Here is a 20,323-nt window from a genome sequence, read left to right as displayed (position 1 = left end):
TTTTTCTAACTGTTCGATCCTTCCAATAGAGTTAGACTGTGTAATACAGTATCTTAGTAAGTGCTTCTTTGGCCAGGCACAGTGGCTCATGCCTGTTATATATATTCAGTATTGCTTTTCCATTTGTAATGGTTTATTAGTGATTGTCAGGCTTTGATTACTGTGGGACAGGTAATAGTTCCCGGTTTCTATGCCTCTGTTAATTTTCAGTCATTTATAACATGCACAGGAAAAAGGAGAGGAAATACAATTTAGGCTGATTTCTGTTTTTAAAAATAGTTAGAAATATTTGGATGAGGAGGCAACTACTGAGAGGTTTGGATGAACTCTTTTTTAACCTTTAGGTAATTGAAGACTAACTTAGAAATGGTTTTTAAAGAAGCACTTATTTATTTATTTATTTAATTTATTTATTTTGAGACAGAGTCTTGCTCTGTTGCCCAGGCTGGAGTGCAGTAGCATGATCTTGGCTCACTGCACCCTCTGCCTCCTAGGTTCAAGCGATTCTCCTGCCTCAGCCTCCAGAGTAGCTGTGATTACAGGAATGCACCACCATGCCCTGCTAATTTTTGTATTTTTAGTAGAGATGAGGGTTCACCATGTTGGCCAGACTAGTCTTGAACTCCTGACCTCGGGTGATCCGCCCGCCTCAGCCTCTATCATAACATTATTTTCTATAAAACAAAATAAGGAATTTCCTTGTATATATTTTTAAGGTGCCCATTCTGATTTATTCACACAAGCCACAAAAATACAGCAAATGCTAAGTGTGATAGTAATCCTCTCAATTCCATGAACATTATCCTGCTGAGTAATTATTTTATTTCTAGAAAAACACATATTTCTTGGATTTGTGTTTCGGAAAACTGTGACAGTACCTGCTGAAGTTCACCGATCTCATGGCGTAAATAATCCTCCTTTCTGGCAGCTGCTTGTTCTGTACGCTGCAATGCAAGCCTAAGGTCCCCCACCTGTAGGAGGAGAAACAATACATTCACAAACAATGGTACAGTATTATCTATAACTTCCCGCTAACTACACATTTTGTGTTGTGTCGACATTGTTCATGTATAATATTTCATACTCTCCAGTGAACTTTTAATATGATTATCACACTTCTCATTCATCAAGCAATTCCAAAACTGTATGTATATTCAGTGCTTACTTAGAAAAGCACTCTGTTAAGGCAAAGAAACACAAACACATATGTATAAGGCACAGCCATTACCATACAATATTGGAGAAAAGACAATGCATCCATAAATATTTGCCACATCAGACAGAAAGTGATAGGTGCTATATGGGTTATAAAAGCTAGGTGCTCCACTCATATGCAGGAGCATACATTATAAACTACCATAGCCTTTTTGGAAAACATTATAACATGTTTAAAGAATCATCAAACTTCTCATATCCTTTCACCTGGCCATCCTAGTCTTGGGAATTTACTCTAAGAAAGCAGATATGTAAATACACAGGGATATTCCCTACAGTATTAAATAGGCTAGCAAAAACAAAGTTGGAAATATTCTAAATCTCCATCACTAGTAATCTATATTTGCAAATGTTGATACAACATGAATATAACCATTAAAAATTATAATAAATGTATAAAACATAAAAAAATTTCTAATTTACCATTAAATGGAAAAACTATAAAATAATATGTAAGACATCAATTATGAAAAATACATATATGGAAATAGAATAAAACACTAATACATAAAACTGACAGTACTTGTAAAAAGTGATGGATTCATGGATGGTAACTCATATATGCTCTATCTCCCATTCCGCCAATTTTTCTGTACCATTATTCTAATGTATTTCAAATTTAAATTACTGATATTTTATCTATCTCAGTAATAGAGTAGCAGAAACACAAAGGATATATGGACCATAGCATGACTTATAATAGCAAAATACTGAAAATAACCCAAATATCCATCAATAAGAAATAGCTGAAAATACTTCACCTAATAAACTATTATAAAACTGTAAAAAGATATTTTTTAAAAACCTCTATGTTTACTAGAGTGATCATCAGGATATTTTATTAAGTAAATAAAACAAGTTATAAAACAGTATAAATAATAAACTATCATTTATGTAAAAAGGATGTATGAGACAGAAATAGGTGTATAATCCATCAATAAGAAAGAGCTGAAAATCCTTCACCTAATGAAATATTATAAAACTGTAAAAAGAGATTTTTCAAAAACCTCTATGTTTTACTAGAGTGATCATCAGGATATTTTACTAAGAAAATAAAACAAGTTATAAAACTGTGAATAATAAACTGTCATTTATGTAAAAAGGATGTAGGAGATAGAAATAGGTATATAAGTGAATGTGTATGTATACAGAACATGTAAATATATAGATACATATATTTTCTTGCATTTTGCCAATAGAAACACTGAAAAGATAAGCCAAACTCTAATAAAACTGTTACCTACAGGCAAAGAGAGGAAATGGGGAGCAGCTGAATTGGAAGTAAATGTCTGAATCGATTTTGCTCTTACTTTGGAATCATGTAAATGTTTTACATATACAAAATTTAAAATTAAATCAAAAGGGCATAGGAGTCAATAAAAATAGTTTTCTCAACAACCGGTCCTGCAACAACTGGATATCCACATGCAAAAGACCTAAATGTCAGAGCTAAGACTACAAAACTCTTAGAAGGAAACTGATGAAAATCTGCATAAATTTGGATTAAGCAATGGTTTCTCAAATATGATGCCTAAAGCACAAATAACAAAAGAAAACCTAGACAAGCTAGACTTTATTAAAATTAAAAACTTTTGGCATCAAAGGACACTACCAAGAAAAAGACAACTCACAGAGAGGCAGAAAATATTGACAAATCCTATATCTGAGAAAGGTCTAGTATGCAGATTATATAAAGAACTCATAATAACAATAAAAAGATAAACAGCCCAATTTAAAAATGTGTAAAGGATTTGAATATTTTAATAAATTTCTCCCAAGAAGATATATAAATGGCCAATAGGCAAATGAAAAGACATCCAACATCATTAGTCATTAAGAGAACGCAAATCGGCCGGGCTTAGAGGCTCAGGCCTGTAATCCCGGCACTTTGGGAGGCCAAGGCAAGCGGATGACGAGGTCAAGACATTGAGACCATCCTGGCTAACATGATGAAGCCCCGTCTCTACTAAAAATACAAAAAAAAAAATTAGCCAGATGGCAGGCTGCGGTGGCTCACGCCTATAATCCCAGCACTTTGGGAGGCCAAGGCGGACGGATTACGAGGTCAGGAGATTGACACCATCCTGGCTAACATGGTGAAACCTCGTCTCTACTAAAAATACAAAAAAAATTAGCCGGTAGAGGGGCGCAGTGGTTCACGTCTGTAATCCCAGCACTTTGGCAGGCGGAGGCGAGCGGATCACCTGAGTTCAGGAGTTCGACACCAGCCTGGCCAACATGGTGAAACCCCGTCTCTACTAAAAAAAAAAATACAAAAAATTAGCCGGGCGCAGTGGCGGGCACCTGTAATCCCAGCTACTCAGGAGATTCAGGCAGGAGAATCGTTTGCACCTGGGAGGTGGAGGTTGCAGTGAGCCGAGACTGCGCCATTGCACTCCAGCCTGGGCAACAAGAGTGAAACTCCGTCTCAAAAAAAAAAAAAAAAAAATTAGCCAGGCATGGTGGCACCCGCCTGTAGTCCCAGCTACTTAGGAAGCTGAGGCAGGAGAATCGCTTGAATCCGGGAGGCAGAGGTTGCAGTGAGCTGAGATCGTACCACTGCGCTAAAGTCTGACAAGAGTGAGACTCCGTCTCAAAAAAAAAAATTTTTTTTTACATGCAAATCAACACCATACTCAGTTACCACTTCACACACACTAAAATGCCTATAATTTTAAAAACAGACAATAATATATGTTGGCAAGGATGTGGAGAAACTGAAACCCTCACCTATTGCTGGTGGGAATGTAAAGTAATGCAGCCACTATGGAAAAGTCTGCCAGTTCCTCAAAGAGTTAAATATATAGAGTTACCATATGACCTAAGGATATATATCTAGGAGAATTTAAAATACATGTTCACACAAAAATTTGTGCCTCGATATTTATAGCAGCATTATTGATAATAACCACAAAGTATAAATAACCCATATGCCCATCAACTGATGATTTTATAAGACAAAGCCTCACAAATTTTGTTTTTCCTACTTCATCTGAGGTCCTTGAACTCCCACAGATGTTATGAATGAGCTCAGGAGTTAAATGGACTCTCTCAAAATTATATGCAATATGTATGTGCATTTTTGCTCTTCTCTTGTAAGAGGGTCCCTAGTTTTATAATACTCTCAAATGGGTCTAAAACTCACAAAAAAATTAAACAATACTGGTATCATGTAAGCATTACTTTGTTTTAAAAAATACAACTGGTTAAATTTAGCAGAATCCAGTACTCTGAAATCTAACACATGTATCACTACATAAAGTTTGATTCAAATCAGCTAATAAATTGTTTAATTGGTAGAAGCATAAACAAATATTTTTAAAACTACTCTAATTCATCATCCATTGCTTACTTGAATGGCTAATGTTTCTTGCTGCTGACGGGCTTCTTCTTGGGCCTTCTCTAATGCTGCAGAAAGTTCTTCTTTAGCTTTCATTTCACGGCTCAGAGCAGCTTCCTGTGCCTCACTATCCTTTGCAGCATTGGCTTTGTGAAGATCAGTAAGTTCTCTTAAAAAATTAGATTGAGTTTATAAATGTTGCCAGTCATCAGATAATAGAAAAAGTATTTCTTCAACATCCTACTCTGATAATTCATTCTAAATGGGTTGCATATTTGTTCATTTTCTTACTTGTATGCACTATCCAGGGCAGCCTGAATACTTCGGTTCTTTTCTTCAAGTTCATCCATGTCTACCTGAAGACGGCCAAGATCTTTCTCCTGGCGTTCTACCACGGAATTCAGTTTTTTAATATTTTCTCTATGTTGTTTCTCCACCTCTTCTTTGCCATCAAGGACCTATATGTTATAAAAACAGACAAAAGTATTTTTCAAGAAATAACACCATGATGAATAATTGTATTCCAGCAATCTATAATAATGGAGAAAAATATATATATTTTTTTAGACAGAATCTCGCTCTATTGCCCAGGGTGGAATTCTGGCTCACTGCAACCTCTGCCTCCTGGCTTCAGGCAATTTTCATGCCTCAGCCTCCCAAGTAGCTGGGGCTAAAGGTGTGCACCACCACACCTGGCTAATGTTTGTATTAGGTTGGTGCAATATTTTTAGCAGAGACAGGGTTTCACCTTGTTGGCCAGGCTGGTCTCGAACTCCTGGCCTGAAGTGATCTGCCTGTCGCAGCCTCCGAAAGTGTTGGGATTACAGGTGTGAGCCACCCCACTCGGCTGAAAAATCTTATCATTTATCTATTGTTTGAAAAATTCTTCTTACTACATCCCATTAAATCTTTTCAAATGCTCTATAACCATGGCCAACTGCTCATACAGGAAGTAATAACAAAATATATGTAGAGAATTATGATTGCTATTCACCTGTTTCAAATGCTGCAACTCCTCTTCTAGCTCTTTAACTTTTTTGTTCAGTTTTGCAACCATATTTTCATTCTCCTTGTCTTTAGCTCTTAATTTCTTGATGATGTTAGAATTATGCAGCTGCTGTTTTGAAAGTTTTTCTCCTGGTGATGGTAAAAATATATAAACTCAAATGACAACTATTCCCTAAAAATCTCAATAGAATGTTTTATCTAATCAATAACACAAAATAATAGAATTTTTTTTAATCACAATTTTGTAACCCACAATGTTACAACTAATTTGGACAAGAATCATCAATGAATGTTAAAATTACTGAGTAAAAGGTTGTTGGGAAACTGGATATTGACACGGTCTTAAAGAATCACTCTCACGTATCACCTACTAATTTTAAAGAGAAAAATCTGGCGGTCAACTCCTTAACTAAGCATTCAGTTTTGGCATCACCAATTGTAGTACAGTTTGACAATATGTGCCTGCTGATGTGAGGTAGGTGTTCAATATCACCTAGATATTTCCTACTAGAAATATGATCTAATCTAATCATGAAGAAAGTAACAAATTCCCAAACATGGGACATCCTGTGGGACAACTGCCCTGGACTCCAGAGTCCTCAATGATATAAAGAAGAGAGAACTTCCTAAATTGTCCTAAATTGATGGAAGACTAAAAGGACATAACAACCAAATGCAATGGGCAAACTTTGGATCCTGGGACAGAACAAATGATCAACTACAACAGACACTTTTAGAGTAAACTAGGATAAATATTTAAATATATGCTGGACTATAACTCTGAACTAATGCTGATTTCTTAGGTTTGACTGTGATGTACCTGTCAAGGAAAATGTACTTGCCCTTGGGAGATGCAGACTGAAGAATTTAGGAGCAGAATGTTAAAGTATTTCTAACCTCCTTTCAAATGAGTTGACAAAAGGGTAGTGTATGTATGTGCAGAAAGATATGGAAGAGGTGTGGCAAGATGTTAACACTTGATGAATCTAAGTGATGAAGTAATCAGGTATTCATTGTAGTGTGCTTTCAGCTTTGAGTTTTACAGCTCTTTAGCTTTAAGTTTTCAAAATACTGGCCGGGTGCAGTGGCTCTCGCCTGTAATCCCAGCACTTTGGGAGGCCGAGGCAGGCGGATCACCTGAGGTCAGGAGTTCAAGACCAGCCTGGCCAACATGGTGAAAACCTGTCTCTACTAAAAATACAAAAATGAGCCAGGCGTGGTGGTGGGCACCCGTAGTCTCAGCTACTTGGGAGACTGAGGCAGGAGAATCACTTGAACCTGGGAGGTGGACGTTGCAGTGAGTTGGGATCATGCCACTGCACTCCAGCCTGGGCAACACAGTGAGACTCTGTTTCAAAAAAAAAAAAAAAAATTTCTGGGGCATGCGGAAACAGTATGTAATACCCTTGTGTAAAATGTAAATACTCTGTGAATATAAAATACTCCCATGTGAAATTGCTCTATTTTCTCTGTAAAAAGGTTCATTAAGCAAAAGAAGACATCAGTCCATTCTCTGACAAAATTACTAAATTATAAAATAGTTAACACTTGATATTAATATTTTAAATAACTTTTTAAAAATAAGGAAACCATGCAGTCAGCCTTGCCCTCGGTCTCCAATATTATAAGGCAAGGCAGTCAATGACTTCAAGACAGCTTGAGAAAATAATTATAACAATTCTTCCTTCGTTTTTCTATTTTAGTGCTTAGAACTGTGTTTTATAATTATCTGTGTTCCTATATTTCCCTCTCACTAAACTAAGCTCCTAAAGGACAGAGTGTGTCATATTTATTATTATACCAAACATAATATTTGACATACTAACTCTTCAATAAATATTAGTTGAATAAATTAAAAAGTTGAGTAAAGCTAACTTTGAAATGACTGCTTCCAACTGTTCTCAAACTACACTTTCTCTGGAAATTCACTTAGGTTCAATGATTTAAGCACAAAAACATTCATCCTACCACTAACTGTAATATTAACATTACAGAAATAAATATACAGCATTAGAAACAGTAAAACATATTATGGTATACCCATATAATGGACTTTAATGTAGCCATTAATAATGATAAAAAGCATTTAATGGCATAGAGAGATATAAGAGAAAGAAGATTGCAAATTAAATATATGATCTTAACTATGTTTAAAAATGCATGGAAAAATGCATTAAAACTAGAAAAAATTAATAGTTCCTTATAATATTGAATTATAATCTACTTTTCCTCTTTATTCATATATTTTCCTATAACTTCAAAACTTTCTACAAGTAGCAAGTATTACTCTTATAACTATAAAAACTTTAATTAACAAGAGAAGTAAAAAGAGAGATTCACTTGACCACCTTTTCCAAAACCTCCTGTCTTCCAGGATATTACATGAAGAAATTAATTCAGTGTCCATTTGTAATGATTTATTTCATGAATAGATCTTTAATTTCTATAATGCTGTTAATTTTATTTTATTTCATTTTTTGAGACAAGGCCTCACTCTGTTGCCCAGGGTAGAGTGCAGTGGCATGATCTCGGCTCACTGCAGCCTCCACCTCCCAGGCTCAAGCAATCTTCCTGCCTCAGCCTCCCGAGGAGCTGGGATTAGGGGCATGCACCACCACCACTTGGCTAATTTTTGTATTTTTAGTAGAGGCGGGGTTTCACCATGTTGGCCAGGCTAGTCTCGAACCCCTGACCTCAAATGATCCACCCACCTCAGCCTCCCAAAGTGCTGAGATTACAGTCATGAGCTACCACACCCAGCCAACCCTGTTAATTTTAAATCTTTTCAGAGACAAAGGTGCTTAATAATTTAAAAATTAAAACAGTACAATGAAAAATTCACTATCAAATGCCAGAACAATACAGTATCATACAGTAGCCAAGCTATAAATCCCAGAATTATACACTTTGAATGTCTTGGTTTAAATGACAGGCTCTTAAGACCTGTTTAAAGTTTTCTTAGGGCAGCACACAAATTTCTGTCAATTTTACAGGGATTTATTTTTTTTTACTCCCTAAAAACAAAAGCTAGAAACACATATCTCTGTCTCAATATATCTTACTCCTCATTCTTCTGTAAACTGTCACCTACTATTTTTACGGTTTACGTCCAAACCCTCCTTGCTTTCAGTATTTTTAATTAGGAAGCATCAGCTAGTTATGTGGCAAGAACTTCTTACATAGTCAATCAAATACTTTACGCACCTTCTTCCATTAACCCTCGGATCTGCTCATCTTTCTCTTTCAAAAGGTCTGCAGTTTCACTACTATTTAATCTAGTGGCAAGCTCTTCTTTTATGTTTTTGATTTCCTAATAAAAAAGAAATCTGTGAATACCATAAAGAATTACTTTCACTCTAAGTACAGTTCTCATTTTTCCCTCATCCAAAGAAGCTATCCATAATCACATTCTCAATAAAAATCTGTAAGTTTTGTTGTTAATCTACTACCTTGGTTAACTAAGACTAAGAAAACAGCTTTGAAAATGATATACAAAACCTAAATTCAGATATACAAGCAAGTTTTAATATGAAAATATAAATGGGAATAAATTCCTTTTTTTTGAGACAGGATCTTACTCTGTCACCCAGGCTGGAGTGCAGTGGTACGATCATGACTCACCACAGCCTCAACCTCCCAGGCTCAGGTGATCCTCCCACCTCAGCCTCCTGAGTAGTTGTGACCACAGGCGCCTGCCATCATGGCCAGCTAATCTTTGTATTTTTTGTAGAGATGTAGTCTCACCATGTTGCCTACTCTGGTCTTGAACTCCTGGGCTCAAGCGATCCACCCTCCTCGGCCTCCTGAGTAGCTGTGATCACAGATGCACACCAGCATGACCAGCTAACTTTCTGTATTTTTTAGGAGAGGCAGGGTCTCACCATGTTACCCAGGCTGCTCTCTAACTCCTGGGCTCAAGTGATCAATCCACTTCATCCTCCCAATGTGCTGAGATTATAGGCATGAGCCACCACACCTAGCCAAAAATCTACAATTTAAATGTTAATAGATGATATCCTTTTCACCATACTTCTCTTTTTTCCAATATCAAAATATGATGAATGCACTCCTCAAAAATCTATGTCTCTATAGAGTTTAATTAATATTACTTTACATTTCAATTACCTTTTTAGCAGCATCTCTCTCTTTGCAGGCTAGTTGAACTTTCTTTTCTGCTTCTGCAATTCTTTGAGTAAACTCATCTTTCAAGGAAGAAATGCTACTGCTTTCTTCTTTCACTCTGAACATTTCACTAAATTTAAAATAATATTTGAGAATGAGGATGGTGTTTACATATCCCAAAGGTATATATTAGTTCAATTCTCAAAAGGAAGATAACTTTTCTGTGACATGTACCGTATTAAAATAGAACAGTTTAAGACCTATTAACTTCTAAGAAAAAAAATAAGGAAATTTCCCTTGTTAAATTTATTTTGAAACACCTCAAAGAAAACCTGTTAGAAAGTGAAAATGTCACCAATATCTGACATGCAAAAATAAAAGTAAATACAATGATTCAATTCTGAATCTTCTTAAGTCACATTTTCCCAATGAGCTCCTTATAGCAAAACTGTGTTATTGTATAATACAGTTTTCTTTAAATACATGTTTTAAATCTCTAATACTAAAAGACTAAAAATGAAAGGAGAGAGTTTTGCAGTTTTTGCAAAACAACTCTCTTCAATGGCAAAGGTAATATGGTAAAGACAATTAAAAGAGAAAAGTAATCTTTAGGGTTATACTTGAAAGCCATACAACTTTCAATAATGATAAAATTACAAAACATTTTAATTTCAAAAACATTCTTAAATATGTACAAAGTATACAGGCTTCCAGAAAATGTGTAACATTATTCACATTTGCAGAATACTTACTCTTTCAGGTTATCATAAGCTTCTTCTAGAAGTGCTTTTTCCTTACTAAGAGATAATAACTGAGCCTCCCTTTTTTCCAGCTTTTCATTGAGAAATTCAACTGTCTGGATAAGGCGAATACATAAAAATCAGAACACTTAGCTTTAAAAAAGACCATTTTTACATGCAGTTGTATCACTGTAACAAAGAAAACAGCTTTATCTCATAAAAACAATTAAGAACAATATGAGGAACACAGAGGATCCAGAACAAGAAGAACTCTTAGGCAGCTGATAGGAGAGTAAACGTAAGTACAATCAAATAGCTAGTGGGAGTGTAAGTTGAGAAACCACTTGGGAAAATGATTAGGCAATATCTAGTTGGGGATCTACACACTCTTTGATATAGAAAATTTCACTTTTAGGTATAACTTAGAGGAGAAAATTCTTGCATAAATGCAGTAGATGACATGTATAAGAATACTTACTGCAGCTTCCTGGTAATAGCAAAAATCTGGAATAATCTGCGTATACATCAAAAGAAGGGAGATGGATGCAATCAAAAGAGGTCAAAGAGGGAATTTAAAGCCTCTATATCTTAGCTAGGTTGTGGATACACGAGTGTCTGTTTTCTGTATTATTCTTTACCTGAAACACGTATCCTTTTTAAAATATGATATATTGCATTTAAAAAATAAAAGTAGGTCGGGCGCAGTGGCTCACACCTGTAATCTCAGCACTTTGGGAGGCCAAGGTGGGTGGATCACCTGAGGTCAGGAGTTTGAGCGCAGCCTGGCCAACATGGCGAAACCCAATCTCTACTAAAAATACAAAAATTAGCTGGGCATGGTGGCGGGCACCTGTAATCCCAACTACTCAGGAGGCTGAGGTTGCAGAATCGCTTGAACCCAGGAGGCGGCGGTTGCAGTGAGCCAAGATCATGCCATTGCACTCCAGCCTGGGCAACAGCGAAACTCCATCTCAAAAAATAAAAATAAATAAATAAATAATAAAAGTAGAGGCCGGGCACAGTGGCTCATGCCTGTAATCCTAGCACTTCGGTAGGCGGAGGAGGGCAGATCACTTGAGTTCAGGAGTTCGAGACCAGCCTGACCAACATGGTGAAACCCCATCTCTACAAAAAATACAAAAATTAGCCAGGCATGGTAGCACGTGTCTGTAGTCCCAGCTACTCAGGACGCTGAGGCAGGAGAATCACTTGAACCTGGGAGGCAGAGGTTGCGGTGAGCCAAGATCGCGCCACTGAACTCTAGCCTGGGTGACAGTGCAAGACTCCGTCTCAAAAAATAAATAAAATAAAATAAAAGTAGGGCTGGACACAGGTTCATGCTTATAATTCCAGCACTTTGGGAGGCCAAGATGGGAGGACTGCTTGAGCCCAGGAGTTCAAGACCAGCCTGGCAGCACAGTGAGACCTCATCTCTACTAAAAATCAAAAAAATAGCCCGGCGTGGTGCGAGCCTGTGGTCCCAGCTACTAGACTGGATCAGGTAGGAGGACTGCTTGAGCCCAGGAGGTCGAGGTTGCCATGAGCCGTGATCGCACCACTGCACACCAGCCTGAGTAACAGAGAGAAACCCTGGGAGCCGTGATTGCAGCACTACACACCAGCCTGGGCAATAGAGAGAGACCCTGTCTCATTCATACATACATCCATCCATCCATACTAAAAGTAATTTTAGAAAACCCATAAGAATTTTTAAATCTCCATAATGTATCAGTATAAAGCTAAACAAAAAGTAATACTTAGAATGTCTCATTCCTTAGGTCCTGCTCAAACAGTGATAAACTTAAGTATAAAAAGAGTAGGAATGGTTCCTTTTTGGACTTAAAAAAATAAAGTCTTACCTGAGTTTGGTTTAGATGAACTTAGAAATCACTTACCTTCTTAAATACACTGAAATTCAAAAATATCTGATAGCAATTAGTGCTGGTTCCTAAGAATTCAAACTCCTATTATAATCTTACAGTACATAGCTATTACTAATTGAAATATTATTGCACAGCATTTTTGTTTGTGAATATTTAACCTGAATAACAGAATCTGGCACTTTAAAAAAAAATTAAGTAATTCAATACATGGCACTTACAGGACATTTCTTCAAGACATCCTACATCTCAGAAGTCTATTAAAGATGCCAGATCCAACTCAATTTCTATATCTAAAAATCACAGTAAAAACCAAAACTAGGACTTAGTGTTAGTTAAAGAATTTATATCACTTTCTTTTCATATGTATTGGGTAGAAGCAATTTGTTACTCCTAAGCAATGCTTTTGTTCCTTAGACATTTCTCTTTCTCTCTTTCTTGTTCATGTGAAATATAGCTATCAATAGATCTCAAAAATAACATAAACAGAAAACAAACTGAAGCAATATAAGGATATACACTCCTTATATATGAATGAAAATACTAATAACAGAAAAGCACCAATAATAAAAATCTTAAATTATCATTTAATATTTGCTACAAATAATGTAAACATGCAAAAACAAATTCTGATACAAGAAAAACCAAAACATTTAGGTTTTTTTTGGCACATCCATCTGCAAAGGAGGTGAAGATACATGTTAATGTAAGAAAATATTCCTTTGCAAATTGACATACTAATGAGCAGAACAGAATTTGAAAGTGATAAGGACTCAACAATAAAGATGTAAGATGAAAATTTTCATGCTTAACTATATTGAAGTATCAACTTATTCTACCATAATTGCCTTGGAGAAATTTCAAATTATATTAACAATTGTTCAACTTCAAGGTCCTTAATGCTACACTGAAATGGCAAAAGCCTATGTTTTTAAATCTGTACGAATTATCATGCATCGATGAAAATATATTTTAAAACAAATGATTTAATCTCTGAAAAGCACATCTAAAAATCCCTTCCACTTACTAGAGTTACCTTGCAAACATCCTCCTTCTCAGAAAGTGCTTCTGGCTGACTTTCAGCAGGTTCACACTGCTCAGCCACCCTGTCTAACACAGTGTGTCCTTCATTTATTGGTGTAGAAGAAACCAAGATATCAGGCTGTTCACAGTTAACGGGAGTTGCACTTCGTCCACTTTCTTCCATTTCTGCTTCCTCAGTGGGTATAACTAATGTTTCATTTACTTCTTCAGATTTTCCTTCAGCAGATTCAACTGTTTTAGACTTTGGAGTTGAAGAATTAACTGTAATAGGCACTAAAGCATATCCCTTGCCTGACAATTCATCATCTGAATTGATTTCACTTACACTCCGGCTATCTAATGACTGTACACTAAATGAATCTATTCTTTCAAAAGCGTCAGATGAACAGCAACTCTCAGTGAGTTTTTGGAAATCATCTAAACGATTATATTCAGGACAAGCAGATGCAGAGAGAAGCTGAAAAGATGTCTGCATCAAGTGAAGACTTGATTTTGAATCTGTAGTCTCTTGTCTCGAGCTCGCTGAGCTCTCACTTATTACACTTTCATGATCTAAAACTTCAATATCACTGGTGGTAGAAGTACCTGATGAAAAGGTACTAACAGGAGGAGAAGGTGTATTGCTCTGCCTGTCTTCATGTTTTTGTTCCTTAGGTTCCAAAGCCATGTCCTTTGTTTCTGCTGTGAGAGACTGTGTAGACATATTAGATATACTTTCTGTAGTTGTTTTCGCATCAATTACACTTTCAGATACTTTCAAACTTACAGTTGGCACCTTCATATCCGATTCTTTATTAACAGTTTCTTCACGCTTGCCTTCAGTTTTAGGTGATGAAGTACCTGCTGCCAGAGTTTCCCCTGAAACACACAGAGAGTCTTTTACTTGTGACTCAGTTGTTTCAGGAGTTCTTGACTGTCCAATGTGCAAGGATTCGTGTAAGCTGCTTTTCACTTCTTCTTCTGGTCGTTGTGATTTTGCTGGAGGCTTTGATACCACTGGACTCTTCTGAATGGTCTGGACATCAGTTGGTGAGAGAAAGGCACTGAAGAAATTTTCAGATTCATCGACCACAGTCCTCCGAACTGGCTTTGTGATTGCTTTAGGAGAGGCTATTGGTGGACTCTGAGGTTCAGTGTTTGATTTCAACCCCCACGTTGAAGTATCCCATCCTCCACTGACAGGCGAACTTATTCCTTTGACAAAAAAGTAAATATTAAAAAAAAAGAACACATATATGTTACATTAATATTTCATTCATCATTATAAATCAGCATAAATATAAATTTAGAAAAAAAGTACCCTATGAAATACCTATAATTTGCACCTGCTAAACTCCTTGCTTACTAGATCATTAAGTAGTTTCCAAGTTAATACCGGGACTTAAAGAAGAAAACTGGTGTGAGTCTACCTGAGAGGAAGAAGGAGCACAGACAAAAGACTGGGTCTGGCCTGGACTACCAGATGCAAGTATGTTATTCCTCCCTACAACAAATTAAGGAAGTAACAGTATATGTTTTATAACCCACAGAAAGTCTAAGATACCTATGATTGATTTCATAATAAGAGGCTTTACTTATCAATATGAAATAAACTAATATGAAACTGACTGAATATGTAGGGCCATGTGCAGTCACTGAAAAATTACCCTACCTATTCAGTCAGTTTCATATTAATTTTTACTTGTAATATCAGTAATATAGTTAAGAGGCAGACAAAGGGCAACACTCAAAAACTGAACTCAGTGAGTATGGAGGTTCATACCTATAATCCCAACACTAGAAGAATCATTTGAGCCCAGGAGTTCAAGACAAGCCTAGGTGACATAGTGAGACCCCTGTCCCTACAAAAAAAAATTTAAAAATTAGGTGGGCCTAGTGGCCCACATATGTGGTCCCAGCTACTCAGGAGGCTGAGATGGGAGGATCATCTGAGCCCAGGAGGTAGAAGCTGCAGTGAGCCATGATCGAAACACTGCACTCCAGCCTGGGTGACAGATTGAGAACCTGTCTCGAAAACAAACAAAACAACAAAAGCCTCAAACCAAGATGCTGGTGAGAAATGTTCTTTCACGAAGATCAAATTAAACTGATGGGAATGGTAAGTTTTAGAGAATAAATTCATTTTCATCCACTTAATCACAGGCTGATTTTCTAAATTCCACTCTCCAAGCCCACTCTAAGAGGAGGTTTTGTTCTCAAATTCTAAATTATGTCAGAAATTACAATGTCATTATGAATTTCAGAAATGTGTTTTTAAGAACTATTGCTCTTTGACATAGATCTAGGTAGTTGACACTAGGGTTTTTAAAAAAATACTGCAAAGAAAATGACTATTTTCTTGGGGAAAAAGGTAATTATCATATCAGTCATACAAATAGCTACTATTAAAATCCTGATTTTTAAAAATGACATAATCAGGATCTTAAAAATGGTATATTTGTTAAAATATTTAAAGCATTTCTTTAAAAATGTTTTCTTTTCCAAATTAAAATGTGGCTGAACAAAATATTCACAATTAGAAGTTGGTGGAGAGAGCACAAGTAACTAAAAGCTTCTAAAAACTATCAAGCCTTATAGTAGAATCTATCCTTTAATATGACTTCAGGCCAGGCACAGTGGCTCACGCTTGTAATCTCAGCACTTTGGGAGGCTGAGGTGGGCGGGCCACCTGAGGTCAGGAGTTGAAGACCAACCTGGTCCACATGGTAAAACCCTGTCTCTACTAAAATTACAAAAATTAGCCAGGTGTGGTGGCGCAAACCTGTAATCCCAGCTACTCAGGAGGCTGAGGCAGGAGAATCACTTGAGTCCAGGAGACAGAGTCTGCAGTGAACAGAGATGACACCACTGCACTCCAGCCTGGATGACAGAGCCAGACTCTGTCTCAAGGAAAACACCAAATATATATATGTAAATATATATATGACTTCAAAACCAAATATATATATGTAAATATATATGACTTCAGTTACGATGAAAAGTAAGTAGAAAACTTCAGTTTGGAGGCATAGTTCTACACATCTATTTGCATAATATATCCAAACCAGAGAAAATCAAAATTAAAGATGCAAATGAACAACCAAGATTATGTCTGATTAATTTAAACACATTCAAAGGATGACAGGAATTAATGTTGCCTCTTGGAGAATACTTTATATAATCCCAGGGTTATCTGGCATCCATCAAAATTATACCATTCTGAAGACTATGGTCATTTTCAGAAAACAAATATCCTTACATATAAAACCTATATTCTTTCTTATCTAAAGTTTAGTAATTCTAATTAACTGGGGCACATATGAAAAAAAAACAGTTACTCCAGCAAGGTTATATGGCATCCTGTAAAAAGTAAAGAGGATCATGACATACACAAATGGACTAAAATGCCTTAAAATGAGGTACCTCAAATTTAGGTCCTGACTTTTCACTGATGTAAAATTAAGAACAGAAACCAGAAAGGAGTAGTCAAGCACATCTCTTATCCTTTTTCACACAAAGGTTCACATCCCCCACACCTGCAAATCTTTACCCCACACATCAAATGCTAAACTGCTCCTTAGACTTAAGAGTCAAAAGCAACTGAATGAAGATCCCTGAAAGATTAAGCTCAATGGAACTGCAAAGAGAGATTTAGCTATTCAGAAATAAAATGTGATACAATCCAAAAATCTTGGATCACACATTCCTTGGGTAATACCTCCAGCACATTCTAATCCTCATCCTCCGTGTGACCTAGAGCAAGTTACTTGGCCATTCTGGGCCTCATTTTCCTCTTATGTAAAACACAGATATAAACTAAGCTCACTCTGGGAGTTGTTCTGAAGATGAGAAGGCCATAAAAAAGCACATTACAGGTTTACGCCTATAATACCAGCACTTTGGGAGGCCCAGGCGGGGGATCGCCTTAAGTCAGGAGTTCGACCAGCCTGGCCAACATAGTGAAACCTCGTCCCTACTAAAAATACAAAAATTAGCCGGGCATGGTGGTGGGAGCCTGTAATCCCAGCTACTAGGGAGGCTGAGGCAGGAGAATCGCTGGTACCTGGGAGGCGGAGGTTGCAGTGAACCGAGATCGCGCCACTGCACTCCAGCCTGGGCGACAGAGTGAGACTCCGTCTCAACAACAACATAAAACCACATTACGCGCTACCAAGCGTGAAATGTTCACGGAATGTTAGCGATTGTTCTTCCCTTCCCTGATGATTTACGTACTTCAGATCTTGGATCCCAACAGTGCAGCAGACGCGAGGCAATTTGAGGTTCAGGTTCGGGAAGGTTGTGCTTGGAAGTTGCGTCGAGGGAGGGCTTGAGGGCAAGACCAACCAACCAAGTCCCCTGTCATCGAAGTCCACAAGCCTCGCACCCACGACCAAAGACAAGGGGGAACCTGGGGCTGGGTTTTCCCTCAGGAAAACGGCAAAGACCGACTTGGAGGCTGAAGCAGCATTAGGGAATGGGCCGGGGAGAAATTACTTCCAGAGAACTCTCTCAGCAAGGAAGGACCCCTCTCTACACCACTTAACCTGTCTGCATCAGGAGAACAGCAGCCTCCGAGAGCCGGGAACCCCGCTCCTCTCTCTCTTACCCGGCTCTCCATACGGAATGGTCTCGGCCCAGATGCTCGGCTCCTCTTCCTGGATGTCCAGAACCCTGTCGATGGACTTCTGGGCCTGGGACAGGGCCTGCTTAGCGAAGCTGGAGAGCTGGGAGGCGTTGAACCAACTCATCGCCCCTCCTCAGCCGGCAGTAGCGGCGGCAGCACCAAGCGGGAAGGTCTCAGGCCTGCGGAAGGGTGCAGAGGAACGGCTTGGCTCCCTTTTCCACTCGGCTAGTTCTGTCAGCGTGTGGCCATGACCCCCAGAGCCTCCCGCGAGCCCGGGATGTTACCCTCTGCCGTTCCCGCACAGCTGAGATGAAGGGGCCCGTGTGCGCATGCGCCTGCTTCTTCCACGTACACAGCAAACAAACCTGGCAGCCTAGAGTCCGGTCGACAGACGGAAGAACAGAAGACAAGAACGTTGACGTCACATCCGGGAGCGCAGGGTTGCCCTTAGTTACCGAGGAACGCGGAAGGGTTTCTATTGATAGCGATCCCGTGCTTACAGCAGTTCTTAGCGAAGGGGAAGCTATGGCTACCAATAGAGGTCGATTTCCCCGGAAGGAATACTCCAGTTTTCGTGTGTGTGCTTTCCAGGAAAACAGTTCACGTGCTAAAAGCTTGCACCGTGCCAGCAATAATTACAAAGGGAAATTTGGGCCTCACATTTCTCTTGGCCCTTTGTCTCAAATATTTAATAAGCTCTGTATTAACTTGGTATTATAAGGAGAAACACTTGTTTGGGCTTGCCTAAAAGGCAGGATCACGTATGAACACTGTGTCCAACCCGTGGAACACATGATGCATAAAGCACAACCTCTCTCTCAAAACAGCAGCAAACTCATTGCTGCAGTCAAAATACCCCTAATACTGTGGTCTATCGTAAATTCCTATGTTGAAACCTAATCTCCACTGGGACAGTATTAAGGGGAGCCTTTAGGAGACGATTAGATGATAAGGATGGAGCCCTCATGAATGGGATTAGTGCCCTTATAAGAGAGGCCCAAGGGAGCTCACAGCAAGAAGGCACCAACTCTAAGCCAGAAGAGCAGCCTCTCACCAGACACCAACTCTGCCGGCTCCTTATCTTGGACTTCTCAGCCTCTAGAACTGTTAAGAAATAAATTTTTGCTGCTTATAAGCCACCCAGTTTATGGGAATTTGTTACAACAGTCCAAATAGACTAAGACACCTAGGAAGCACGAAAGCTGTTATCCTTACAATGTGCACTGTGCATATTACTTAAAATATAACCTTTTCTGTATGCATTCTCTTCAAACATTTGGACATGGAAAAATACCTTAAACTGGTGGCCTTCCTAATCCAGTCTGCAGCTATATTTGGTTTGAGCCCAAGTTAAAGACAAAATCCTATCAACATTTAAAAGCCAGACTTCATTCAAAAATCTAGATTTCCAGCTGCTTTTGAAAAATATGAATACCAAGCATGGGAATAGTCAGCTAGAGTGGTCACCAATAATTTTCACTCACTCCAGTTTGCCACAGACCTCTATCACTCATTACACCCTCCCTGCTGTGGTCATTTACCTTATATGCCTGCCTCCCATATTTGAATATTTTACCTCACTGCAAGGAACTCTGCAAAAAAGAATTATTTTTCTTTTAAAAAATCAGATTGAACCCCTTAAGAAGTTATAATCATCTTCCAACAATTTTGTCTAACTACAATAAAAATTTGCATGTTAAAACTAACAATTTAGTCATTTACACAAGTAGTACTAAGTAATTCAAGTACTTTCAAAGAGCTAGTCTGCAGAGGAGATTTGGGGCAGATTCGGGTTGAAATTAGCTATATAATTACAGTTCCAAGACTTCTAATTGTACAGCTTTGGCTAAACAACCTACCTAAACCATCTAAAACTATTTATTCAGCTCTCAGATGGAGATAGTCACCTTCTTACAATGCTACTTTGAGAATTATTATAGCACCTATATGGTGTTAAATTTTAGTTCCTTCACTTTCAAAATTGTAGGCTGCATCTGTAACTTTTCAGGTAGAGCATATAAATTTATTCTGTGTGGTTTTATAATAAAACTTATTTGTCAATTTGTAGCTAGAAAGATTAATGAAAACTTGAGTGACACATAAGTAACCAAAGAACATTTGAACAGAAAACTGCCTTCTAAGTCAAAAACAAGGAATGAGAACACATACTTGTTCTCATATTAAAATACTAGCACCTACTTTCTTAGTATTTGTGCTTAATTTTGTTTCAAGTTTTATTCACTTAAAAGAAACAAAAACATGGTCAGGCATGGTGGCTCATGCACTGACCAGCACTTTGGGAAGCTGAGGCGGGTGGATCACCTGAGGTCAGGAGTTCGAGACCAGCCTGGCCAATATGGTGAAACCCCGT

At 37.9% G+C, this 20,323-nt stretch overlaps 1 protein-coding gene across 3 annotated transcripts in view; it reads right to left on the bottom strand.

The window, feature by feature from the left end:
* TMF1 (TATA element modulatory factor 1) overlaps positions 1–18,361 on the bottom strand; it is a 32,838-nt gene extending 14,477 nt beyond the window's left edge. Inside the window, exons 1-10 of one of the 3 annotated variants that reach the window (XM_007984934.3) lie at positions 18,237–18,361; positions 17,935–18,131; positions 13,333–14,543; positions 10,438–10,541; positions 9,689–9,815; positions 8,768–8,873; positions 5,550–5,692; positions 4,847–5,013; positions 4,568–4,724; positions 879–971 (exon numbers count right to left, since the gene is read on the bottom strand). In XM_007984934.3, coding sequence (XP_007983125.1) covers positions 879–971; positions 4,568–4,724; positions 4,847–5,013; positions 5,550–5,692; positions 8,768–8,873; positions 9,689–9,815; positions 10,438–10,541; positions 13,333–14,543; positions 17,935–18,076 — 2,250 coding nt within the window. In that variant the 5' untranslated portion in view covers positions 18,077–18,131; positions 18,237–18,361. Of the gene's footprint in view, positions 1–878; positions 972–4,567; positions 4,725–4,846; positions 5,014–5,549; positions 5,693–8,767; positions 8,874–9,688; positions 9,816–10,437; positions 10,542–13,332; positions 14,544–17,934 lie in introns of all 3 variants that reach the window. The other 2 variants (XM_007984933.3, XM_007984935.3) reach the window with 2 other exon arrangements.
* Between the last annotated feature and the right edge of the window lie 1,962 nt (positions 18,362–20,323).

The sequence above is a fragment of the Chlorocebus sabaeus genome, chromosome 22, assembly GCF_047675955.1.
Source record: "Chlorocebus sabaeus isolate Y175 chromosome 22, mChlSab1.0.hap1, whole genome shotgun sequence".
Classification (NCBI taxonomy): Eukaryota; Metazoa; Chordata; class Mammalia; order Primates; family Cercopithecidae; genus Chlorocebus; species Chlorocebus sabaeus.
The sequence above is the reverse complement of the archived record's forward strand: the minus strand, read 5'-3'. Positions and strand labels throughout refer to the sequence as shown.